Genomic DNA, 27,527 nt, shown 5'->3' with positions numbered 1-27,527 from the left:
CTGAGCACATGGCTTACCTTATCGGAACAAGTATTATCATCAGGTCCTCCTCCAATCACAAACAATTTTCCTACACAGCTTGTCACTGCAGGAGAGCTCACAGCTTCCTTAAGTGGAGCAACTTCTGTCCAACGATTGGAAAAGGAATCGTAACACTCTACACTGCTAAGTCTGTTTTGCCCATCATAGCCTCCAACAACATATACCTGTATGTACAATACAGAGAAAAGAGTCTTCATTATCAAGTCCAAAACGTTTATCTGCTCCATTAAAATGAGAGGATTCCTCTCATTCAAGGCTTTGACAGCTATAACTACAGTTTCCTGAGCCTTACAATGTTTTAGCACCCCTCTACCTAGCACCATTACAGAGCTTTTTCTGGTATGTTCCCTTCACTGGCATTTTAGCCCCACGGGCACACTGTGCATTTGTTTACTGTATATCTGTCTAAGAATGACCATGTTTTCTTGTTTTGTTTTTCTTTTCAACACCTTTGAAGAGAAAGGTTTCACCATATCCATGGGAATAAGGTATTTCATGTTTTGTTCTCTCAACAATCATGGGGTAGAGCAGAACTTTTAATCAAGCTTTCTAGCTTCCCACCTACATTTCTTTTAATGAACAGTTATTATAAACTCTTCTTGCCACAGCTACTTAACGGTGGAGTCCAGCTGGGTCTTCCATATGCTCTTTTGTTTTCCATCATTATCATTTGTTTAAGAGTCCACATCATGTCAGTTCCCAAAACCATATTCCAAACTTCTTAAAACACCATCACTCCTTTCAACGGATCAGTGAATACTTAAAGAGTCAGTCTACACTTCACACTTTGCAATTTAAATCTGTCCACAATTTATTTCCCCATGTGCCTCTGTATATCTGAGATACCCATTGCCACTTGTAATATGATCTTGTCTTTTTTTTTTTTTTTTTAAAAAGTGACTATGGGGCTGGAGAGATGGTTAGCAGTCAGGAGCTCTTGCTGCTCTTACAGAGGACCTAGGTTTTATTCCCAGCACCCATACGGGGTAATTCCAGCTATAGGGCATCTGACACCATTTCCTGGCCTTCAAGGGCACACACATGTGCATGTAACTCAACACAGAACACATATCCACACACAGAAAGCAAACAAAACATGTTGGAGAGTTATTTTAGTTTTATCCTCTCTTGCACAAATAATACCACCTAAGATAAACATTTTTCTGCTTGATTGCCAAAGTCAGTAAACGGGAAAGAAGTTGTCTGGACTAGACAGCGGCCTGGTTTTGTATCTGATAGAATGCTTTTCTAGTTCTTCTTAAGCGTTTGGATTCCAATGTGTGAGAAATGCGCTGTACTGCCACAAGTTTGGAGTTGGGAGAACAGAGTATCTATTCAAAAAGTACAGTGCTATATTGTTTTTGTCTTTAGTTTATCTTGGTTAGGAATGGAAGGAAATACCATCGGAAGCCAGAGGGAAATGCGAGATGCAGCTGTGGCATTTCTTCTGGACATTTACCAGCAGTAGTAATAAAAAGCCTTGTCTCTTACTTTACCGAGAAGGACAGCCATCTTGTGACGCCACCTGCCTTTATTTAGAGAAGCAACTCTGATCCAGATATTTAACTGTGAGTTATAAATCCAGACATCACGGCTGTTGATTCTTCCACCTTCAAATGTAAAACAATGCACATGTGGTGATGTCACTAAATACGGCCAAGAGATCTGTGCCACTAATACATATGTAAACAAAGCAGAATTTACCCATTCAATTCAGCAAGTTCAGAATTAGCTCGATGAATAGCGGAGGGACCTTCAACAGCGTAATGGAAACAGTTACACAGAGCAGATTTAAATTCTGCCCACTGTTATCTTGAGAAAGAATGACTGTAAGCTCAAACATACCAAGATACAGAAAGTAAGTTTTGCAGACCAGGCATCAGATAACCACAAATAGCAAGATTATTCTAAAGAGGTGCTAAAAACCACACAAAATCAGGTGTATGTTACAGTACAGTCTTCACTGGGCAGTAAAATCATCTGCAAGGCTAACCAAGTTATTTCTCAATCAACATGCTTCAAAGCATAGATACCAGCTATACTTCTTGAAAATCTGTCATTTTCTCTGACTTTTAGGACTACATCATGTATAATAAATATATTCAAGTTAAGAATTTTATAGAGCCAGGCATGACAGCGCACGCCTTTAATCCCAGCACTTGGGAGGCAGAGGCATGCGGATTGCTGTGAGTTTGAGGTCAACCTGTTCTACAAAGCGAGTTCAGGGCAGCCAAGGCTACACAGAGAAACCCTGTCTCGAAAACAAAAACAAAAACAAAACAAACAAAATAATAATACACTGTAGTTGATCATTTTTGGGAGAGATTTTCAGAAAACAGACAAATTAAACATGTTTATACTTCTAAATTTACAGTTTACAACAACCCTTCAAGACAAAACAAAAGGAAAAAAAAAAAAAAAAAACCAAAGAGGTAAAGTTAAATCGTAACTTAAACCTTAAGCTGGAGCGGCTGCTCAATGGTTAGAGCAGCTGCAACTCTTCCAGAGCACCTGAATGTACCCAGCAACCCCTCGGCAATTTACAACTGCCTGCAGCTACCGCTCTAGGAGATCTGATGAGTGCTGTGGCATCTGGAGGCACTTCTATGTTCTCCTGTGTACTCACATATATGCACAGATATGCAGTGCATGCACGCTCGTGCACACACACAATTAAAACACATATACTCTAAGCATACACAAAAAAGCATTAAAAAAAAAAAAAAATCACGACCAAGACCAAAAGCATATTCTGCTCAATCCTTTGTAAATCATTCTAATTTTCAAAGGCAAAAGGGCTTTTCAGTTTTGTAGTATAAGCTTGTTTGTCTGAAATATCAATTTCACTCTCAAGAAATATTATATTTTAATAAACCGTCAATCTGAGTTGGGCGCAGCGACACATGCCTATAATCCCAGCACTCAGGAGGCAAAGGCAGGAGGATCTCTGTTCAAGGCCAGCCTGGTCTACAAACCAAGTTCGTGGACAGCCAGGGCTACATAGAGAAACCCTGTCTTGAAAAGCAAAGGAAAGTAAATCAATCAAAGAAACAAACAAACAAACAAGATATCTGATGTCTCTGGCCATTCACACAGACCCAACAGATACAGACAAACAAACAAACAAACAAGTTTATCTATATCCAAATGAAAAGTCATTGTCTAATGTAGTAAATATTTATTTACCTGAAACAAGAATGTCATTCCTTAGTGCACAGACGGCATACTCTGACTTGGTAAATTCTGGAAGCTTGGCCAAGGACTTCCACTCCCCTGTCACTGGATCATAGCACTCAGTGTATGGGAGATTAAATCCTCCAACTCGTTCACAGCCTCCAACCACAACTATCACCTCTGAATAGCCAGTAGACCTAAAATAATTATTGTTAAGAATGCACAAATAACGTAAGTGATACATTAAAACATATTCAAGATTGTTCAAAGCCATAACAACAAACACACCCCACAACAGGTTTATACTTGCAGATGTGTCACATAGTATAGGCTGCCAGGAATTTACTTTGAGAATATTTGTTAGTGACATTACTGTGGAGCAAGAAATATCTACAAGGTTTTTGTTTTTTTTAATTTTAGGTTTCTAGGCATGAGTGTTTTGCCTGGATGTATGTTATGTGTCCCATGCATCTGCCTGGTTGCTATGGAGGTCAGAGGGCAGCACTGGATACTGGATAGCCTGGACCTGGAATTAGGCATGGCTGTGAGTCACCACCATGTGGGTGCTGGGAACCAAACCTGGGTCCTTTGCAAGAGCTCTTAACCATGAGCCATCTATCTCTCTAGCCTGGCCCTGACATTAAACAGTTTTCTTTTAAAAAGGCAGTCTGTTAAGCATATATGCTTACAACACACACATGCATTTTCCTGGTTGGCTTAAATGTCATGATCCTCCTGTCTCAGCCTGACAATACAAGTGAGTGGCAGAAGTGCTAACAGCCAGGAAACCTGGCTTTCTGGTTGGCTTGTTTTTACTGACTGTGTAGCTCTGGCTGCTGGGACTCGATACTGTGTCCTTGGCAGGTTTAGAAAGCAGGCAGTAGAAGGGTAGGGGCAGATCTACCCTTAACTGAGAAACTGAATAACTCGCTCATCTTCTGTTCTGTTCTGGCAGCTGAGGACTCTGGGCTAGCCTACACAACAATAGTGAGACTGTCTTGAAAACCTAACAAGGCTGACAAGCAAGGTCGGTGGCCAAATGCTTGCCTAGCATGCACAAGGCCCTGGGTTCAAAGCCAGTACCACACAAGAAGAGAGGGGAAGGGAAGAGACTGAGCAAGCAGACTGAATGTGTTAAGGCAACAGCTCAGCATGTTGCTATAGTGAGGTCTCTACAGGAAGTCGGTAGAGTTTTACATCTGCATCCTTTTAGCTAATAGCAGCTTGAGAGACTCTCACTCAACATAAAAACTTCATGCCAAAGAACTTGTAATGTTCAAGTCAATATTGCTACGATACTAACTCGAATGGGTGCGGCAAATATTTACTCCTGTGATTATGATTTATTCTTCTGCTTGTCTGTTCATTTAGTTATTTCTTCTAGGCCTGGCCAATCCTGTCTTTTTTTCTTTAGATAATACAGTGAATTGATAATGTCACATCCAGACTCAAGACCTGTGTCTTTAAGGTTTAAAGTCTCATAAACTCCACTTTTAATGTAAGCATGCATGTTGCAATGGTTTGATTTACAGATGTTTTTGATATTTATTTATTTATTTTGTTCGTTTGTTTTTGTTTTTCAAGACAGGGTTTCTCTGTGTAGCTCTGGCTGTCCTGGACTCTTTGTAGACCAGGCTGGCCTCGAACTCACAGAGATCTACCTGCCTCTGCCTCCACCTCCCAAGTGCTGGGATTAAAGATGTGCACCACCATGCCCAACTGGTTTTGAATTTTGTTAGATTTCATATACTCCTAGCTGGACAACTTGAGGACCCTGCACATGAAATAACTTATTTCTGAAGAAACACTCTTAAATACATAGACTATGGACTTCTTTTTAGAACTAGCAACAACAAAAGTGGTAGAATTCTTGCCTTGGAAGCGCAATGACCTGGCTTCAGACCCTAGTACTGTAACAAAACAAAAAGCTTCAGAAGTCAAAACTCATGAAAACCAGTGTTGTCCCTTGCCAGCACCCAGCAGGCCGAGACCGGCAGATCTGTGTTCCAGGCCAGTCTGGTCTACATAGTGAGTTCCCAGCCAGCCAGAGCTGGTTAAGCCAGGAAGATACATGTCTATACACACATTTCTATATAAAGAATGGTTCTAAAAGACGTTAAAACTGGTGACAGGTATCTTTTGAGGAGGAGCACCAAGGACTACCTAAGGGTCAGGTGGAGGGAAACTTACAATGAACACTTTATGTAAAGTACCTGATTTCAAAGCAGCTAACCCAGTAACAACACTGAACCATATGTCTAGCCATGTGGGAGCATATCTTAGTTAAGACGCAATGGAACAGGCATGCAGAGCACTGAGGTCAGACCTGGCTCTGCTGCCTATTTCTGTGGCCACAGCAAGCCAGTACCACAGCGGTATTGCCTGTAAAACGGACTTACTAAAAAGCCATTAAATCAATCCCCCCCCCCCCCCATCCCTCTCTAGGGTCTCACACAGCCCAGTTTAGCTCTGAATTCGCTGTGTAGCTGAAGATGACCTTGAGCTCTTTAACTTCCTGCCTCTACTGGGAATACGTGTGTACTGTTAAGTTGCCCAAGTTCCAGCAAATACACACACACACACACACACACACACACACACACACAGACATGGAAGTAGGAGGCAACCTTATAATACCCAGCAATAAAATCCTATTTCTTTAGAAAAGACATATTCAGAACCCTCTTATTCCGTGGAGCATAAGATCTGCCATCACTTATTAGGTTCCCATATTCACTATAAGTAACTGCATTATCAGGTAGAATGGCTGGGAGGTGTGTATCTTTAATCCTAGTGCTTAGAAGAGAAGCAAAGGCATGTGGATCTCTGAGTTCAGTGAGACCTTCTCTTGTTAACAAAAAGGGGGTAGAGAATATTAGAAGAAAGAACTACGTGATTTTTCAACAAAAATTCTTCCAGTTTGGTTTCAGCACGCATGTGTCAGCTCAGACTCATCTGGAACTGCAGTTCTAGGGGGTGCAGTGCCTCTTCTGACTTCGGCGGCATCAGACATGCACGTGCTCACTCATACACATAAAGATAAATTAAAAATCAGGTGCTGGAGAGATGGCTCAGCAGCTAAGAGCACTCGCTGCTTTTTCAGAGGACCTGGGTTCAATTCCCAGCACTCACATGGCAGCTCACAACTGTCTATTACTCCAGTTCCAAGGGGGATCTGGTACCCTCACCTGTCCTCTGAGGGAACTGCATGCGTATGGTGCACAAACATGCATGCAGGCATGTCACCCACACACAAAACCTAAAAACAAACGAGCACACAAAGTAGCGGGTTTCATTCCGATGCTTTCAGACATGCTTTGTTTTGTTAGATCCTCCCCTCAGCCAGCAGCCCCTTCCTCTTTCCCACATCCCACCACTCTCCCCACGCCCCCTTCCTGTTTCCCCGCATCCCACCCCTCTCCCCACGCCCCCTTCCTGTTTCCCGCATCCCACCACTCTCCCCACGCCCCCTTCCTGTTTCCCGCATCCCACCACTCTCCCCACGCCCCCTTCCTGTTTCCCGCATCCCACCACTAGCCCCCTTCCTGTTTCCCGCATCCCACCACTCTCCCACCACTCTCCCCACGCCCCTTCCTGTTTCCCGCATCCCACCACTCTCCCCACGCCCCCTTCCTGTTTCCCGCATCCCACCACTCTCCCCACGCCCCCTTCCTCTTTCCTGTATCCCACCACTCTCCCCACGCCCCTTTGCTCCTCTAACGGTCCCTTTTAGTTTCATCACCACACCAGTACTTATTTCCACAAGAAGGAACAGATGTAGATGTTAGAAGTCAAGATTCAAGTATACAATTAACTGCTGAGTCTAAGCTCAAAATGATGAACTTACAAACTCTTAGCCATTCTTACTGTTCAGTCTTCCTCCCCACCCCGTATGAGCAATTTGCCACATATGGCCAGTTCAATGTTCTCCATGCTGCTACTTGGAAACCTAATTCTGTAGGCAGCCTAGTGCTCCCAAAATAAGGAGTCAGCATCTGCCAGGGGGAATTCCAGGTAATCTCTATGGCAGGGACAATCTGAATTGGAACAGGACGCAAAAACTCAGACCCAATCAACCAGTAGTTTAAAAGTCTAGTATATGGTGCTGGAGAGGTGGCTTAGAGGTTAAAAGCCTAGCTGCTCTTCCAAAAGGTCCTGAGTTCAATTCCCAGCAATGCAACATGGTGGCTCACAACCATCTATAATGAGATCTGACGCCTTCTGGTGTGCAGGTGTACATGCAGACAGAACACTCCTATCATAAAATAATAAATAAATCTTTAAAAGTCTAGTATCCCATAGGGCTGGGTGTCATGGCACACACCTTTAGTCCCAGCACTCAGAAGGCAGAGGCAGGTAGATTGGAAAAAAAAAAAAGAAAAAAAAAAAAAAAAAAAAAAAAAAAAAAAAAAAAAAGGCAGGTACTCAGGATTTCAGGATGGAATGGAAAATACAGAAATGAGGATTTGGGCTATGCTAAGAAAAGTGAGCCGGGCGTGGTGGTGCACGTCTTTAATCCCAGCACTCAGGAAGCAGAGGCAGGCAGATCGCTGTGAGTTCAAGGCCAGCCTGGTCTCCAAAGTGAGTCCAGGACAGCCAAGGCTACACAGAGAAACCCTGTCTTGAAAAACCAAAAACCAAAAACCAAAAACCAAAAACCAAAAAAAAAAAAAAAGAAAGAAAGAGAAGCGAAATGGAGGCTGGTGAGATGGCTTAGCGGGTGAAGCACTTGTCATACACAGCCTGACCACCTGAGTTTGAACCTTGGATCTCCCATAAATGTGGAAGGAGAGAATTGACTCCACATAACTGTTCCTGATCTCCACATGTGTGCCAGTGTTCCCACACATAATGCACACACACACAAGAAAACTTTAAAAAGATATCAAAGCCCAGTGGTGGCACATGCCTTTAATCCCAGCACGCAGGAGGCAGAGCCAGGTGGATCTGTAAGTTCAAGGCCAGCATGGTTTACAGATCGAATTCCAGGACAGCCAGAGCAAGAGCTCCACAGAGAAACCCTGTCTCAGAAAGCCAAAAAGAAATAAAAATGAAGTGCAACAGAGGTCTGAATTAAGACTGGTGGAAGAAGGGGGTGGGGCAGGGATGTGAGGTACATATGAACTGAGACAAGGAGTGGCAGAGACCATCGCACACAGAAGTCCCCTCTCTCCAGATGAAAGGCTTTGAGGGCCAGCACTTAGCACGGAAGGATGGCACATGTTTACTAGAAAAAGCCTGAGCTGTTCAAGTTGAGTACTAGATGATTCTTCACAGAGTTCAAAGGCACTGTCATGCGGGGTATAGTGTGCATCCTACAATCCTGGTGCCTGGATAGCAGAAACAGGACAATCAGGAGTTCAAGGCCAGCTCTGACTTTATAGCAAGTTCACATCATATAGTTTACCTAAGACTATGTCTCAAAAAACAAAAACAAACAGAAAGCTACGGGAAAAAAAAATATATTTCAAGGGCTGTCAACAAGGCTCTGAGAGTACAAGTGCCTGCCACAAAGCCCGATGGCCTGAGTTTGACCCGGGACCTACTCGGTAGGAGGAGAGAAGCTACTTCATAGGTTGTTCCCTGACTTCCACACATATGCCACGACGTGTACCGGTTTGTGCATGCAGAAGAAAAAAGAAAGAAAGAAAGAAAGAAAGAAAGAAAAGGCACTAATAACAACAGAAAGTTCAAGTATCTCAAGCCCAAACTTTGGTAATTTTCTTTTTCTTTTTTGTCTCACACAGGTTTTGGTATGTAGCCCTAGCTGACCTGGTACTCACTAATATCGCTCAGGCTGCTCTCAAACTCATAGCAATTCTCCTGCCTCTAGTCACCAGAGAACAGGATTACCTGTAGGCATGCTTACACAAGTACTGTGTGTTCCATGCTAATATTCAGCTTGCCTCCTGGAGGGCAGGAGAAACATCTCAGAAATAACCTGCCCAGCACGCACAGGCCCTGCACCAATCCCCAGAATGCAGCAATGTAGAAATAACTAATCCAAACCTTCCATCTTGGGAACAAGTTTGCTATCCATGTAGAGTACTTTGGGAAGAGTGGTGAGGACCTAGGCATGCTATGGGCACAGAATACAAGCACTGGACAACTGGCATGGTGGCCCAGGTCTGCAATGCAAGTACCGGGGAACACCGAGAAAGCGAAAGCAGGATCAGAGGTTCAAGGTCAGCGTTGGCCCTGTTAGAGGGTTGGAGGACAGCTGGAATATACAAGACCTTGTCTCAAAACCAACCAAAATAAGAGTATTTATTAATAAAGTCCTATAAAGTACATTATCATTTTTATGACGTGTCTTTGAAATAATTCATACTCCAAAGTTACTGAGGAGGCAGTGGGTGTACTAGGAGAAGCCAGAACTTCCTGTCAACGACTACACTGTGATCTTCAACAAGCTACTTCTCTGGACATGTGTACTACTCACTCATGGCTATTCTGAAGCTTAAATAAATTTATATGGGTTATAGAACATAGAGCAGTTCCTGGGACTGAGTTTCCTATTATTATTATTATTATTATTATTATGGGATGGTGGCTGGAAAGGTGGTAAGATTTTAATAAGCAATGTAACGTGTACATCACTTAGAATGAATTCTATTCTCAAATATTTAATGTCTAGCAAGCAGAGTTTGTAGAGCCAGCTTTCACTTTCTAGGAATCGTATGCAGCTAAATGTACATAAACAGGCCATTAAAAAAAGTAGCTAGAACAATCCAGAAGGTTAAATATTTTAAGCATTTTTTTTTATCAAGTCAGAAACATGAAAAAGCAGTTATTTGGAATATAAGAGACTTCTAAAAAAAAAAAGAGAGACTTTTAGAAATAGCCAGATATAATGATGGATTCTAGACCTAGATATATTAAAGGACAATTTAGAAATATTTAAATATGAATTGGTATTTAGGTAATATGAACTATTACCTTTAATTGTAAAAATTGTTTTGCTTATGCTATTATAAAAGATGCACATAATCAAGTAATACATATGTATATAAATTAAAAAGAAATTATGTAAATCATAAAGCAAAAAGGAGTAACATAAAAATTATTCAAAAATTTAAAAGAAATATGAATGAGTGAGAAAACTGTGCTAAAGACTCATGGTTACAGTTGACACATGTATTTCAGGGGTAATGAAAACCATGCTGTGGATGAGATAAAGTTTCCCAGGAGAGTATGTAAGGCAAGATGAAAAGATGTGAACTGACCAGGTAACACTACAGACCAGACACAGGAATCAGGACTGTCAATACCAGCAAAGAATTGGTGAGCAGGAAGCTGAGGACCATGGTTCCAGAATATTCCAGAAGCCAATGGAGTTTCAAGGGAGATGTGGTAATTAATGTCAGACCCTATGTCTGAGGGTGTGGCTCAGTGGTAGAGCACACAGCTAGCATGGACTAAGCCAGGAACTCAATCTCCGGCACCAGGACGAACACATGACATCCCCAAGAGAAATCACACTGGCTCCAGAGGGGAAGGGGTCAGCGATGCCCTGATTGGAGGAGTGTCAGCTGTGACTGAAGACTGAAGCTGGTCAGAAGAGGGGGCGGGAGTTAAATAGTAGAGAATGTAGAGGTTTGGAATTTCCCAGAAAGATAAAAATCTATACAAAATAATATACAGTATCATGTAACTAATGTAACAATACAGCACAGTGCTAAACAGTGGGAGGACAAGAAGTCGACAGCTGACTTGTAAGCGAAGCTGGAATTTCAGGCAATGAGCACGTGAGAGAAGCACCTGCTACTGCACACACAACCGCCCAGGTTTACTCAGTTCTACCTTGCCTCCTCATGCTGGTTTCTGAATGGGGTCCGACTGCAACCTGACATACACTTTTTCACTCTGAGAAATGGATTGGTTTCCTTAAAAGCTGGATGTAAATCAGGGCTGGGGAGATGGCACAGTGGATAAGAGCACTGGCTCTTGACTGGGAGATGGCGCAGTGGATAAGAGCACTGGCTCTTGACTGGGAGATGGCGCAGTGGATAAGAGCACTGGCTCTTGGCTGAGAGATGGCGCAGTGGATAAGAGCACTGGCTCTTGGCTGGGAGATGGAGCAGTGGATAAGAGCACTGGCTCTTGACTGGGAGATGGCGCAGTGGATAAGAGCACTGGCTCTTGGCTGAGAGATGGCGCAGTGGATAAGAGCACTGGCTCTTGGCTGAGAGATGGCGCAGTGGATAAGAGCACTGGCTCTTGGCTGGGAGATGGCGCAGTGGATAAGAGCACTGGCTCTTGGCTGGGAGATGGCACAGTGGATAGGAGCACTGGCTCTTGGCTGGGAGATGGCGCAGTGATTAAGAGCACTGGCTATTGTAGGCATGAGGACCCACGTAAGGACCTGAGTTCTAACCTCCAGCACCCAGGTAAAAGAAAAGGCATAGCTGCGCTTGAGTGAAAAGAATTCTCTACCCTTCAAGGTAGAGGGCAAGAGAGGACACCTGGTGCTCTGCTCTGCCTACACAATATGGGAACAAGTACGCACACTCATGTGCCTCACCACACACGCAAATCTGGACGGAAGAACATATTTTTGAAGCTGGGTGTGGTGGCATACACCTGCAACTCCAGCACTCAGGAGGCTGAGGAAGGAGTTTTGCAAGCCTGAGGGCTGTGTAGGCTACAGAGCACATTCAAAGTAAATTAGGAGAAGCATCTCTTCAAATGAGCGACAAGACACTGAAAACTGTGATGTGTTCATCATCTCTGCAAGTAATATTACAGTGTGAAGCTTTACTTAAACTTACAGTCTTTGCTTCCATTCTAGTTTTTTTTTTTTTTTTTTTTTTTTTTTTTGGGTTTTTTCGAGACAGGGTTTCTCTATGTTATCTTGGTTGTCCTGGACTTGCTTTGTAGACCAGGCTGGCCTCGAACTTACAGCGATCCGTCTGCCTCTGCCTCCCAAGTGCTGGGATTAAAGGCGTGCACCACCACGCCCAGCTTTCCATTCTAGTATTAGTTGGCCTCAGCTAGCCACAGAACATTCTATCTGTACAAGGATATTAAGCTGGGAAAAATCAGTGACTTCCCTTTTGGAGGGATATTCTGTGTGTAGAAAGTCCTGGAAGAGATGATAATTATGCTGTCCTGAGGCTGTTCAGCTTTCTCAATATAGTCAGGTCTTTCCATATTAACCATGATCCTTCAGGAAAGGCAAACCTGGGCACGGTGGCTCATGCCTGTAATCTCTATGTTTACCATCCCCGTATTTGAGAGGCAGAGACTGGAGAATCTGTCAAGTTTTAGCTACAGAGAGACTCAACAAAACTAAGAAAAAGCATCACTGTTTTTGTAGAGTGAAATGTTTTTAATTCTTTGTTAAAATACTGGCAGCACATTTTCTATCTTCTTTATTCTTCTTATTCTTTTATTTTTCAAGACAGGGTCTCTTTACGCAGCCCTGGCTATCCTGGAACTCACTATGTAGACCATACTGGCCTACAGACACCTGCCTGCCTCTGCCTGCCCAGTGATGGGATTAAAGGTGTGCAGAACCACATCCAGCTTCATTTATTTATTAAGGTGTGTAAGCGATCACATCTGTGCAAGTGTAAATGTGGGGGTAAGTACATGCAAATGGTACACATGGGAGTCAGCTTGTGGGCCCCAGAGCTTGAATTCAGGTCCCCAGGCTTGTTAGAAGGTGCCTTAAGCTGCTGAGTGACGCAGCACCCTCTTCCTTTTGGATACAGAATCTCCCCCACCCTGTCAGTCTTCTATACAGTGGGTTACACGCACGTGCCACTTTATCTCGTTTATTTCGGTTTATTTATTTGGGGTGGGGGTGGGGAAGTCTTGCTATCTAGGTGGGCTCTGCCTAAAATCTGCCATGTAAACCACCCACAGTGGCCTTGACTCACAGTGATCTTATTTCTCTGCCCTTTCGGTGTAAGGACTATAGGCATGGGCCACCACATGTGGCTTTTTGCTTTGTTTTTCAGATAGTCTTATGTATTTCAGGCTGGCTTTGAACTAGGTATGCAGGGAAGATTCAACTCCAGATCGTACTCGTGAGTGATGAGCTCACAGGTGTGTTCTTCTATCCTGGGTTTACATGGTGCTGGGGATCCCACCCCACAGTCCCAGGCCCCCACTTCCTCCTTCTAACTGGGCTGAAGCCCAGCGGCAGAGCACTTGCCCAGCATACGGATGGACGGTCTTGGAGTTGATCCCCAGTACTACAAACAAAGAAACCCTGAAAAAGCCCTATAATTATTTAAATTCTTCTACCTTAAAAACAAAACAAAACAAAACAAAACAAAACAAAACAAAACACAAAGTTCCCTTACCCTAATATAAAGAAATGCTTGGCATGTTTGTGCATGCCTTTAATCCCAGCACGCTCTATGAGTTCCAGACCAGCCAAGGCTGCACACTGAGACCCTGTCTTAAGAAAGAAAGGAAGGAGGGTAGGTAGGTAGGTAGGCAGGCTAGTAAGATTTTATGTAGTAATAGTTACCCAATATTGTACATAATTTCTTTAAAAATAAAAGAAAAAATTCTTGTCTTCCAAATACTGGAAATGTCTTTCTTTCTCTTTCTTTTTTAAAAAGGGGCTTAATGCAGATTAAACATCAGCTTTATGAGGGACATTCAGGGCATAGAGATGACACAGTGGACAAGAGGCACTTGCTGGGGGGCTGGAGAGATGGCTCAGAGGTTAAGAGCACTGTCTGCTCTTCCAGAGGTTCTAAGTTCAATTCCCAGCTACCACATGGTGGCTCACAACCATCTGTAATGAGATCTGGTGCCCTCTTCTGAGTCGACAGAGAAACTCTACCAAGACAGGGTAAGCAAGTCTTCAACGGTTCCTGCCTCACAAATATGTCTGTCAGATATATTGGGCCAGAAGGCTGAAGAAGATGCTCCAACATTATAGAGAGTTTTGGGTGACTGTTCAGGTAGATGACTGTCTCTGTCATCTTCTCATTTGGGAAGCTACTAACCTGCACTCCCAGCATACTCAGGTAATCAAGCTGATTCCTTCTCAAGTCTCTGATGGAGCTAAAATACCAAAGTAGCTTAGTTTTACAATGAAGCTTAGCTGTTTAGGTGTTTTTAGGTCTAGATAGATGTTTTAAGTTGATAATGACAATATGTGATGGAGATTGATTTATATTCAGAATTTCAGATACACCAAGATAGGAAAGATATTTTCAGGGCTGTCAAATACAAATAGCCAAAACACTAACAATGTAACATTTATATAATTCCTGATTGTGTCATGGTTCTTGTTACTATAGGTAGTTTATTGTTTATGTGTATAATAATATAAATGTATATTTAAAAATTAAAAACATTATTAAAAAAAAAAAAAAAAAAGAGGTACTTGCTGACAAATCTGACCTCAGTTTAATTCCTAGAAGTCACACGGCGGGAGAACTGGCTCCCGCAAGTTGTCCTCTGACCTCCACATGCAGCACCCCCCCATACACACACACAGACACACACACAGACACACACACGGAAAAACTGTACGCACTTGAATGTTTCATTAGGAACTGTGAAGACAACACTGTCATCCCTATCTCAAAAGAGTAAACTTGCGATAGCCAAACTAGTATATATTTAAAAAAACAAACCAACCTATCTATCTCATATGATAAATCTTAAGAACAGTCTAAAACAAAGACAGTCAAAATCAGAGCTAAGGGCACAATTTTTGTGACCTACATTAAATTTTCAGGAAAAACAGGGTAGTATAGGAAAACAAATACTGGTTCCACAACAACATGATTTTATCTAACAATGTTAACTGTACTGTTGAAATTGGGTGTAATGGCAAATTTTATGTCATGTACTTTTACCACAATCAATAAAAGGTGAATCTATGTCCTTCATGCATCAGGCATGAACATATGCAGACAAAACACTCATAATATGAAAGATTAAAAAAATGGAGCCAATGAGATGGCTCATTATAAGAACATTGGCTGTTCTTCCAGAGGACCTGGGTTCAATTCCCAGCATTCACACTAGGAGTACCATCCATGGTAACTCTAGTTCTAGGGATTCAGTGCCCTCTTCTGGTCTCTATAGGTACTGCATGAATATGGTGCACAGACTTACATGCAGGCAAACACACACCTATGCACAAAATTTTAAAAGAAAATTCTTTTTAGCCAGGCTCGGTGGTGCACATCTGTAATCCCAGCACTTGGGGGACAGAGGCAGGAAGATCTCTGTGAGTTCAAGGCCAGCCTGGTCCAGGACAGCCAAGGCTACGGAGAGAAACTGTCTTTGTCTTAAAAAATTAACAAAATAGTTTATTGCTTTCTGTTATTCTGGGACTCCAACCCAGCATGCTAGCTATACACTGAGAACACAGAACTATACAAACAAATTTACGCCTTCCATTCTTAAGGCACATATATAATACCATATATAACATACGTAATAGCAATAATCACATTTTACTCCAAATATAAACTTACTTAAATATTCTTTAACATGGATGTAATTTCCAAATTCAGATAAAGGATCTGAGCTGGGCATGGTGTCCTGGGAGGTAGCAGCAGGAGGGCCAGAAGTTCAGTGTCGGCCCACAGAGGTTTAAGGCCAGCTTGGGCTATATAGGCATTGTGTATGCTCTTTAAAAAGCAAAACCACCACTACCACCGCCCCCCCCACACACCAAGTTTGAGACTGACATTAGACACACATTTGAAATGTTCGTTTTGACATATGTAGCTAAGAATAACCTTTAACTTCATCCACCTGTCTCTGTGTGCTGCCACTACAGCATGTGCCACCATACCCAGGTCCTCTCCAAGCTAAGCTACATATTCAAGTCTCCATGTAACTTTCAACTGTGTAAGGCTCACACAAGCGCCACACTCAAATGAGTTCATATTTAAAACATCTGTTGTTAGCTGTATTTGCAAAGCACCTTCTCACCTGCGTGGCCTAGTCCTTGGGGACATCATTTCATTGCCGAGTATGTGGTACCTTCTTGCTTCGTGCAGCAGCTGGTAACACTCCGGGGAGTTCTGGATCAACTGGTCCACCTCAACTGTCTGAACAAAGTAGTTGGGATGCAAGAGAGGCAGCCTGACGTGGGTCAGGAGCTCGTGTAACAGTGGTCTGCGCAGATCCACGGCTCGGTAGACCCACCGCATGACGGCCTCGAACACCAGCTCTTCTTTCCCAATCACGAGCTCGTCACTGCAGATGTAATCAATCAGTTCATCTTTGTCAAGCTCAAGAAACTCTTCGTGCTGAGACACGTCCTCGAAAGTCTGTAACGCAAAGGTCTTGCACTTTGTGAAGAGGGTCTTGAGCGAGTGGGTGTCGGCGAAGCGCTGGATCCCTAAGCAGTTGCAGGGGTCCAGCTGCTCCTCCAGGAACTTGGCACAGGCGTCGCGGAGCGCGCTGATCTGGAAGAGGCTGGAGGTCTCGAAGAGATACTGCACGTTCTCGGTCGTGATCTTCACCTTCCCGGTGTACACGTACTGCAGGAAGCACTCCATGGCTTCCGCTAGAATGCCGTTGATCTCCACCAGCATCTCTCGGCTCTCCCTGTGGTCGTTACAGAACATGGCTCTGAAGTAACTGCTGCAGGCTGAGAGAACGGCTCGATGGCACGGGAACTCCCTTCCTTCCACACAGATGATAACATCCGTGAACAGGCGGCTGTCTCGGAACTCATTAAATATCTGCAGTATGTTTTCAGCATGGGAGGATCCTGAAGAGAAGTCAAAATACTCATGACCTGTCAGCGATTTGGGGTCCATTTCAAAAACTTTACGCTTAGTTGCTGGGGAATCACGCACCCCAAGATCCTCTCTGTTTAGTCTGCGTCCCAATATTAGTACCATTGTCACATCGGTTGGCTATATAATTGTTGAGAAATGGCTCCTAGGGGTCCTCTTTAGGTAGCTAAAGAAAAATAAAAATAGACAATTTCATTTTTATGTAAATACAACAAAGTCATGTGATTCGTATATTCTACAGTACACACTACCTCATTTTCATAAACACTGACGAAAATTTCCATTTGCAGGATTTGGACAGGAGAGCGGTCTTCAGCTAAAAGGGTTATAGGTGCTCAGTCCCCACCCTCTCCCACAAGGCAGGGAAGCATGCAGAACTGGACTAACAATCTTGCAGCTGTTGTTTTGGTTTGTTAGAAACATGGTCTTCCTTATATAGCCCAGGATGGTCTGGACCTGTTCCCTCAACCTCCTGGAAACTGTGACAGCAGACATGCCCCACCAGGCATGGCTTACCGCTGGAATCTTAATATAACAGTTATTGTTTTAAGATAGCAGTGCTAGAATTTACCTATCACTATACTTTAAACACATGTAAATTGGGGCAGAGAGATGGCTCAAGAGGTTAAGAGGACTGGTTGCTCTTTCAAAGGTTCAGAGTTCAATCCCCAGCAATCACATGGTGGCTCATGGCCATCTACAATGAGATCTGGTGCCCTCTTCTGGCAGGCAGGTGTACATGCAGTACAGAATATTGTATACATAATAAATCTTAAAAAATACGTAAATTGTCTGACCAGCCTCATTTCCTTCCTTCCTTCCTTTCTTCTTCTCTCTCTCTCTCTCTCTCTCTCTTTGGTTTTTTCAATACAGGGTTTCCCTGTGTAGCCTTGGCCTGGACTCACTTTGTAGACCAGGCTGGTCTTGAACTCACAATAATCCGCCTGCCTCTGCCTCCTGAGTGCTGAGATTAAAGGCGTACGCCACCATGGCCAGCTTCTTGCCATTTTCTTGAATAACCAGGAATTTGTGAAACAATTTATTTACACAGATGTTCAGTGGTGTATTAACAGAAAATACTTGCGACAAGCTAAAAGGCCCTTAACTAAATCTCAGTATATCCTCAAGATAGAATAGTTTATTACAGCTATTAAAAAGTATATGGAGCTGGGCATAGTGGTGCACACCTCCAGCACTCAGGGAGGCAGAGGCAGGCGGATTTCTGTGAGTTCGAGGCCAGCCTGGTCTACAAAGTGAGTCCAGGACAGGCAAGGCTACACAGAGAAACCCTGTCTCAAAAACAAAAAACAAACAAAATCTCCCCAAAAGTATACAGACTTGAGTGGGGGTTTAGTTGGTAAGGGGTTTGCCTGGAACACACGAAGCCTTGGGTTTGGTATCACATAAACTAGGTTCATAGTACCCATCTGTAATCTCACCACTTGGAAGGTGGAGGCAGGAAACGCAAGGGTTGCTTGGCTATGTGATGAGTTCAAGTCCAGCCAAGACTACGTAAGATCTTGTCTCAAAAGGACAAAAAAGAACTGTCTTCAGTCAAGCGACTACATCCTTTGGTTGCTCACTCATAGTCACTTTGAGGGATTGGGGCATGTTTTCTTAGTCATCGACGGGAGCTGTCCTGATGGCTCAGTGGGGAAGGGTCCATGGATGGGAGCTGTCCTGATGGCTCAGTGGGGAAGGGTCCATGGATGGGAGCTGTCCTGATGGCTTAGTGGGGAAGGGTCCATGGATGGGAGCTGTCCTGATGGCTCGGTGGGGAAGGGTCCCTGCCCACATGCCTGACGACCTGAGTTGGATCCCCAGAACCCACGCAATAGGAGAGAACTGACTCCTGCAAGTCATTTTCTGACATCCAGATACAGTATGTGGCACACATGTGCCCTCCAACATAGTAATAAATAAACAAATGTGGTAAAAAACAGGAGTGCCTAAAAAATGGGTACATTTAACAATGTATAACAGTATTACCTATTTATAATGAAAATTTAGAGAAAACTGTATTAGTTAGGATCACTATTGCTATGATAAAACACCATGATCCAAGCCAGGCACATCAATGCAAACTCTTAAGCCCAGCACTTGGGGAGGCAAGCAGGTGGATCGCTGTAAGTTCGAGGTCAGCTTGGTCTACAAAGTGAGTCCAGGACAGCCAGGCTCTGTTACATAGAAAAACGCTGTCTTGAAAAAACAAACCACCCAAACAAACAAAAACCAAAAAGCAGAAGTCAGGAGGACAGGTTTTATTTCAGCTTGCAACTCCATCAGCTCACATCCCATCACCGGGCGAGTCAGGGCAGGAACTGGAGGCAGGAACTGAAGCAGAGGCCTGAAAAAGCGCTGTTTCCTGGCTCGTAACCTATGCCGTTCGCAGCCTTTCTTACACCACTCAGTACCACCTATGCAGGGACGGCACTGCCCACGTAGCCTGGGTCCACCTACGTCAATCATCAGAACCCTGTCCTACAGGCGTAACTACAGGCGATCCAACGGGGCAGCCCCTCAGTTGAGTTCAGTCCTCTTCCCAAGTAACTCTAGGTTGTGTCAAGTTGACAGAAAAACAAACAAAACAAAACCAAAAGCAGTCAGTAAGTTCCTCTGTTTCCTAACCTTAGGTGTGCTAACACTGTAATCTGCTTTTCCCAGCCTATCTGGCTAGCACCTCAGTCTTCAGAAGAGTCAAACACAGCGCAATTACAAAATGAACGGTGACAATATGTAGCAGCACAGGCACGATGCCAGACCAGATTCCTCCTCTCATGCTAAAATTTTTAGCATCGATTCCTAAAATAACTAACAAACATAATAGTCTTTGAATTCCTCTGAGAATTCAGAGGATCAGGGTCAATGAAGCATAGTGGTGCATGCTTGCAGACATAGCACTTGTGTGGCAGAGGCAGGAGGATCACAAGTTCAAGGTCAGCCTCAGCTAGAGAGCTCTAGGTTAGCCTGGCATACATACATACAGAAACGGTTATGATACAGACAAGAATTCATATTTGAATTTTTACTAGTCTAGACTCAAATTATGAGTGAATTAGGTAAAAGACAGTTTAGGCTTTGTATCAGCTCACATGGTTTTATCGTCGTCATCATCATCATCATCATGATATTTTAGGCTAAAAATGAACACAAACCACTGGAATTCTGAGCAGTGATAGAGTCACTGGTGTTGAGAATAGAAACATCTTTAAGCTGGGCATGACAATGTATGCCTACAACTCCAGCCCTCATCAGTTAGAGACAGGAAGATGGCTGTAGGTCTGAGGCCAGCCTGACTCACACAAAGAGATATTGTCTACAAACTCAAAACAAATCATTAACCAGCCAACAAGGACAACATTGCCACCTTAAGAAAAAACAACCCCTCACCTACTTAACCTTGCTGGCTCCATACACTTGCATTTCTTTGATACCTATAGGAAAACATGGGCCTGCTTTTTGTAGCTAGTGAAATGTATCACGTTATCAGGTAAAATTGGGGACACAGAAGTATATTAAAACTTGCTAGGCGTGCATGCCTTTTAGCCCAGCACTTGGGAGCAGAGGCAGGTAGATCTCTGTGAGTTTGAAGCCAGCTTGGTCTACAGAGCGAGTTTTAGGACAGGCAAGGCTACACAGAAACCCTGTCTCAAAACACAAACAAATGAAGCAGCTTGCTACCTCTGGGCTTTCTAAGAAACGCTAATAACCAGCCTCCCACAAGAAAAGAACACACAAACCTTACTACTCGTCACAGGGTAAATGATTTGCACAGTCATTTTACAACATGACAGGCTTTCAGTGTTTAACGTTGGTCTCCCACATAGAAATAATCAGCCTTTGCTTCCTCATTTTGTTTGTTTTTGTTTTGTTCTGTTCTGTTTTTTTCAAGACAGGGTTTCTGTGTAACAGCTCTGGCTGTCCTGGAACTTGCTCTGTAGTCCAGGCTGGCCTCAAACTCACAGAGATCCACCTGCCTCTGCCTCCCAAGTGCTGGAATTAAAGGTGTGTGCCACCACCACCCAGCTGCTTTCCCATTTTTACAAATAAAGTATTTCCTTACTTACAAGGGATGGGATAACCATTGAGATGTAACAAGAATAAATTAATAAAAAAATTTAAAAAAAGTATTTCCTTACTTATCATTTTACAAATAAACTTCTAATAGTTAAAGGTGTAGCCACATTTACTGAATGTTAGGATTACAGATGTGCCTTGCCAAACTCAGACCGATTCCATCTTAAGATAAAACTGGCCACTGCTATTCTGACAGGCACCAATAGCCCAGGTTAAAGAAATGAAAAGGCTTAAACTAATAGTAATGTTTAAATAGCTAATAAACACAAATATACCTTCTCAGCATTTGCTTGACCAAAGCCCCAGGCAAAATACTTGTGTTGTCTAAATTTCCACACCTAAAATAGAGAACAGTACACATAAGTAAGATGCTATCAGCTCAAGTACATTAGGAGTATGCTGAAAACAGTTCTTAGTAAATTCTCCTTTCTTCGTGGAAATTCACTTGCATACAGATGGTTAAAAGTTAACACTTTCTTGCTGCTGGGTGTGGTGAAGCACGCCTTTGATCCTAGCACTTGGGAGGTAGAGGAAAGCAAATCTCTGTGAGTTCAAGGCCAGCTTGGTCGATAAATCCAGTTCCAGGACAAGACAGGGTTACATAGAGAAACCCTGTCTCAAAGCAAACAAAACAAAACAAAAGCAACACTTTCTTAAAGCAAATTAATGTTATATTCAATTACATTCAAATGTCTTTTACTGTTCATGGTAACAGTAAGCTACATTTAACAGTGAGATGGAGAAATGTATACCCTATGATAATTGCACTTTGAGTATTTCAAGAATGTCCAAAAACTGACATTTCATTCAAATTTGACAAAATTAAGTTACTGTAAGAGTTGACGTATCTGGATCGCTGTGAGTTCGAGGCCAGCCTGGTCTACAAAGTGAGTCCAGGATGGCCAAGGCTACACAGAGAAACCCTGTCTCGAAAAAACCAAAAAAAAAAAAAACCAAAAAAAAAAACCCCAAAAAAAAAAGAGTTGACGTATCAAGATGACCAAAGCGAACAGTTGATTCACCACGTGCTACATGTAACTATGGAACCAATCTGAGAAGTCTCAAAAGCTAAAAGTGTATATAGAATCTCTAAGCTTATCAAATAAGTTTAATATATATTTCTGCTTTATGGAACATACAGAGTCAATGCCTACGCAACAACTAACTCAGCACAATCTCTTTCCTCTCTGTGCATGAGCACAGCATGCACACGTGCTTGTGTGAGTGTGTATGTGTGCATGTGTGTAGAAGACAAGAGAACGCCCAGGGTTTAGAGCAGTGAATAAAACAGCAACTGTATTTAGCTACAAGTGGTTTCTAATCCAGTCATCCAGAAAGAAAACTTGTCAGTTCTTAAGTTAGGTAGATTCAAAAGTTGCTATCAAAACCAAATATAATAATCAATTTTAATAAAACACGATCACATCTTTATACCCAGACTACACTATGGTTGGGACATGAATACTATCTTGTGTGTTTCCTTACTTTCATTAGGCTGTCTAATTTGTGTTCACACTTATCGAAGAATACTGCATTTAGTCAAGTCAGGCGACGGTTAGCCCTACCTAAGGAAGTGTCTTTTCCCAATAGGTAGCAAGGCCTGATGCCAACGGAAGAGCCTCACTTGTGTCTGACACCAGCGTAACAGATGCTACATTCAAATTCAATTGTAGATACTGTAGGATTGGCGAAGACTAGAATAAAACAAGAACTCCAAGATTAACAGTAAAATAGATCCAAATTCTCAGCATTTCTCTAGCAGAAAACTCAAGTACAAATTGGAGCAGAGCTTCTCGTAACTCGTTTGGTGTAGAATTAAACCATTTGAAGTCGAAAATAATTCACCCAGGACCTTCTGCAGGACTGTTAGGTAATATTTAAACTTTTTTCTCTTAAATTGATATTTTTGTTGTCTGGGTTTCTCTATGTAGCCCTGGCTATCCTGGAACTCTCTATGTAGACCAGGCTGGCCTATAACCTACAGCGCTCTGGGATTAAGGGGGCCAGAACACCCAGTTAGGTAACCCTGAAGCTCTGACTGGGTCAGGGACAAGCGGCGGAGTCTGAGGAGCTATGTAAGGCGTGATTTACACTGGCAACACAACAAGTTTTTTCTTCCTTTAAAAAAAAAAAATCCCCTATGAAAAGGTTACAGACAGACAGTGTGGACCAAGAGGGCCTTCCGAAGACCAGAAAAGAAGCAGCTGATGATGCTAGTATGGTCCCTACAACTGGCCAGTCATCCGAGCCATTATGTTCCACGTTACAGTTTCTCCAACTGAACCACAGACAAAGCAGAAACAAGGAAGGATTCAGTGGGAAGCCCCAACAGTAATGTGAAAGAATGCTGACCAATGCGCCTGACACACTGAATCCTTTACAAACTACTACGCTAACCCAAGTAGGCTTTGACATACTTACATAAATCCCACAAGCTTTATTAAACATTAAACATATAAGAAAATATATTTCACAAATATACATAAACTTCAGGTGTTTTCACTGTCTAAAAAGCTTTGCCTAACTTACACTCTCCATAAGATCTGACGTAATGTCATCTTGTAGGTTTTCTTTCTTTTTTTAAAATCTCCCTTCCCTGTGCTTACTGCATTTTTAATTAATTTGAGGTACTTTTTCTGCTACCAATATTGGTTTTGGCTTACTACAACTAAACCAGTGACCTGGGATCCTAAACAGCGTTCTAATATACAAAAACACTTAGAAGCCAGCGATTTTCATTTAACACAGCACTGCACAAATTATTCAGAATAAAACTCCAACAAAGTCTGGTCACTGTGTATTCCAGGCTTGGTGCAAACTCTAGATCTCCCCGCTGGAGTTAAAGGCATGAACTCCACTCTAAAGGAGGCTTTCACTCTTTTTTTTTTTTAAATTTTTGAACGTTTTAGGTCTTCTTCAGACAACTAGGGAGAACTCAGTGGCCAGCATGTGTGAGCAGGCCCTTGGTTCAATCGTCACTACCAAATGAAAGGGGAGGGGGTGCTGGAGAAATCACAACTCTCGCAGTTAGTTAGCTGTTCCGTTGTTGCTCCCCAGTGTCTGCGCTGCCCAGGCTGGTTTTGAATGCCTGGGTCTACTTAAGTAAATACTCTTGCCTCAGCCTCCCCAAGAGTTGGAACTACGCACAGGGGACTTGCCTTGTTAAGCTGAGGGTAAGTTTTTTATAGCATGAAGAACAAAGATGTCAAAGCATCTTTGTCTAGTGTCCTTGTCACAGTCACAATAGAAATGAAATCATGCTTTTTTTTTTTTAAATAAATGCTTGTGAGGACATTTTACTGACACTTTTCATTAGAGTCCACAACTACATATTTGATTAAAGAACTGTCCTAAATCTTTGAGATAAGAGTAAAGTACATACAAGAATAAGGGCTGCAACATATTTGCTTAGTATTTATTTTCCAAAGGCTTGACCTTTGCCTCTTAATGAAATGGCAGGAAAACAAGGAAGTTAAAAAGCACACTGAAAAAACATTAAGGTTTTAGCAACTTGGACAAAATCCAGGAACGTCTAAGACGTAACTGATAACTTAAGAATATTATTTTCATCTTCCCGTTTAGAGACTAAATTACAGGCTTTGAAAAAAAACTCAGCTTATCAAATGGTAGTTTTTATTTATGTATAGTGGCTTGCATTTGTATATATTAAGGTCTATTAAATACCCTTAGCATACTAGTGATTGTATGTTTCGATCAGGCAGCTCTTTATTCTAATATAGTCATCAGTACTTAAATTTTTAATATTAAGAGGGGCTGAGGTCGTGGTTCAGCAGTGCTCTTGCAGAGGACTCAGGCTCAGTGTCCAGCACCCAAAAGGCCTCTGACAACCTGAGGCATCTCTGACACTAATTCCAGGCGATGACACCCAGTGGCCCACTTCAGCACTGACCGCAGGTGGTGGATACACCCAGGCGGAAACACCCACAAGGAATAAGTAAATCCTAAGAAAGTATTGTTAATAATGTATAGCCAGTAAGATTTGCTTCACTGAATTTTTCTGCTATAAAATGACAAAAGCTAAGTATCCCCTAAGTTAAAGCGCTTGGGAAAAAACCACCTTTAATATCTTCTGGTTGAAAATGACTGGCCGTTCAGTGATCTTAATCTAGTTTCCCAAACACACCTTCAACTCACTTCTCAGAAACTTCTTTATTACCTGGAAGATTAATACAAGAAAGTATGTGTGCTGCAAATGCCCAAACAGGGAAAACTAGCAAAAAGCATTCCAAACAAACAAACAAACCCATCCAACAAAACAAACTTCAACTTTGATGCGAATAACTTCAAATAATATATATGTGTGTGTGTGTGTGTGTGTGTGTGTGTGTGTGTGTGTAAAAGCCAACTTTTAAATCTTAAGTGGTGAAGTGTAGATTTAAAACCCTAATAAAGAAAAAAAGCACCAAACCCTTGCCAACCACCTGTTGGGCTTGCCAGGTGTCAGCTACAAACACTAACACGCCGTTTAGAAAAATAAAATAAAATAAAAAGACTAATGATTAAAATCCGCTAGAGCTGATATTGAGGCTTCCCCAAATGTGGCCTTGTGGTTCACCCTAAGGCTGGGCGGACAGAGCAGGCAAGGGCAACTTCGCAGCAGCTCAGTTCTGCCCGCAGTCCTGTCCCTGCTCGCTCGAAGCCAGTGGCTCCGGGTTAGCTCGGGCCTCGGCCGGGCACGCCCCCCACCACAGCGCCCCTCCCCCGGCGCCCGCGTCCTCCAGGTCACCTTCAAGGGAGGGAGGGCGCAGGCCACCCAGCCACCAGCCCCCCGCCAATAAAAACTCGGAACTCGCCAGCCGGGTCCCGCCTGCAGCGCCCAATCCCCGCCCGAACGGTCTTCGCCTCCGGTATCCAGGACTTGGGGGCGGGAGCCTTGGGGACTAAATTAAGAAGCAGAACCCCGGCGGAGAAGGAAGAGGGCAGGCGGATAAGGAAGAGAGCTGCGGGGCGGGGGCTCCCCCGGGACGGCCGGCAGCCCCGCTCCCGGTAAACAAAGGCTCAGCGGGGGCGGGTAACGGTCAGGTGACCACGCCCGGCATGTTTCGCAACAGCGCTGCCAGCCGCTGTGGCCCCCGGCACTCCCCGACCCACGCCCGTGCTCGGCGACGGCACCCGCGGTCGCCCTCGCCGTAGCACCCTGGACGCTTCCGCCCGAAGCGCATCGCCGCCGCGGGGCTGGTCCCCGCCCGGTCCCCGCGCCCGAGGCCGAGCCGGGCTGCTAGCTGCCGGGGGCCTCGCCTCCCTCCCGCAGGTGTCGGTGGTCAGCGCCGCGGTCGCGGGCCGCCTGGAGCGGCCACCCTGGTACCTCTCGGTGCAGGCTGGAAGCGGCACGAGCGGCGACCCCGCGGCCACGGCTGCGCCGGCGTCTCCTCGAGCCACTAATCCCTGCCACTGCGCTCACAACAAAGGAAACATGTGACCGTCGGGCCAAAACACTTGGCGTCACCCACCCTTGGCCAATGGAGGCGGGGGAGGCAGCCCCTTCCCGGAGCACCCTGGGAGATGTAGTTCTTATTGCCCCTGGGCGCCTTGGCCACCGCTAGAGGACGGAACCCAGTCCAAGGCTGCTAATTCTAAACATTTATTTAAGGTAAAATCAGGTTGAAGGAATGCATCTTAAGCAGGGGCCGAGTGGTATGTTGATTGTCTTCAAAGAGCCTTCTACATTCCAAAGTAAAAGCACAGGACCGGGTCTTAGAGCTTGGAATAAGGCTTGTTTTTGTTTTTTGTTTTTTGTTTTTTTTTGAGACAGGGTCTCTATGTGTAGCCTTGGCTGCCTTGGACTCGCTTTGTAGACCAGGCTGGCCTCGAACTCCCAGCGACCCGCCTGCTTCTGCCTCCCGAGTGCTAGGATTAAAAGTGTGTGCCACTACGCCCGGGTAAGGCTTGTTTGTTTTAATCAACACTTTGTAACACACTTAGGAAGTCAGAGGGCCTGAGAGGTGGAATGTACTAGGTTCATGGTCACCGCAGAGGAACTGTCTTTCTTTGTAAATCTGTTAAGGTCGCTTGTATCTGAGCCTATGTTGCCTTTTTTTTTTTTTTTTTCCTGTTGTTTTAATCAAACACACAGTTGAACAAAAGTTGTAACAAACCTTTCTTTTCCAAGCTGCATAGAACCTTCTTTAAGATGTTTTGTTTCTAGGAGATTCCTTTCTAGGATGATCATCCTCAGCTCTTTAAACCATCTCGTTAGTTCGGGGTTCTGATAAAAGTTGTCATGTACTTCCTTTCTCTTCTGCACGTTTTTAAGACACCTCTGCTTAAAGGTGGAGACATGAGGAGGGTTGACATGCAGGCCACGTAATATGCAGTTAGGCTTCCTTTTCACCTCCTGTTAACCTTAAAAATGCCTATTAAGTATTGAATACTTCCTGTGGTAGGGGGAACATCTATTTGATTTTTCTAGGGTTCATGGCTAGGCCTATGATAAAACTGCTTGCCACTCTGGCTTGACAAGTCGCCACTATCAGCTTT

General features: G+C 43.6%; 1 protein-coding gene across 2 annotated transcripts in view; it reads right to left on the bottom strand.

Moving 5' to 3' along the window:
* Positions 1 to 26,467, bottom strand: part of Klhl24 (kelch like family member 24) — a 31,493-nt gene extending 5,026 nt beyond the window's left edge. The window contains exons 1-6 of one of the 2 annotated variants that reach the window (XM_051150699.1): positions 26,356 to 26,467; positions 21,305 to 21,367; positions 16,138 to 17,118; positions 3,229 to 3,413; positions 1,534 to 1,652; positions 18 to 206 (exon numbers count right to left, since the gene is read on the bottom strand). In XM_051150699.1, coding sequence (XP_051006656.1) covers positions 18 to 206; positions 1,534 to 1,652; positions 3,229 to 3,413; positions 16,138 to 17,057 — 1,413 coding nt within the window. In that variant the 5' untranslated portion in view covers positions 17,058 to 17,118; positions 21,305 to 21,367; positions 26,356 to 26,467. Of the gene's footprint in view, positions 1 to 17; positions 207 to 1,533; positions 1,653 to 3,228; positions 3,414 to 16,137; positions 17,119 to 21,304; positions 21,368 to 25,107; positions 25,300 to 26,355 lie in introns of those variants that run through there. The other variant, XM_051150700.1, reaches the window with a different exon arrangement.
* Positions 26,468 to 27,527: the final 1,060 nt, after the last annotated feature.

Source organism: Acomys russatus, chromosome 8 (assembly GCF_903995435.1).
Source record: "Acomys russatus chromosome 8, mAcoRus1.1, whole genome shotgun sequence".
NCBI classification, from domain to species: domain Eukaryota; kingdom Metazoa; phylum Chordata; class Mammalia; order Rodentia; family Muridae; genus Acomys; species Acomys russatus.
This window is presented reverse-complemented; position numbering and strand designations above follow the sequence as displayed.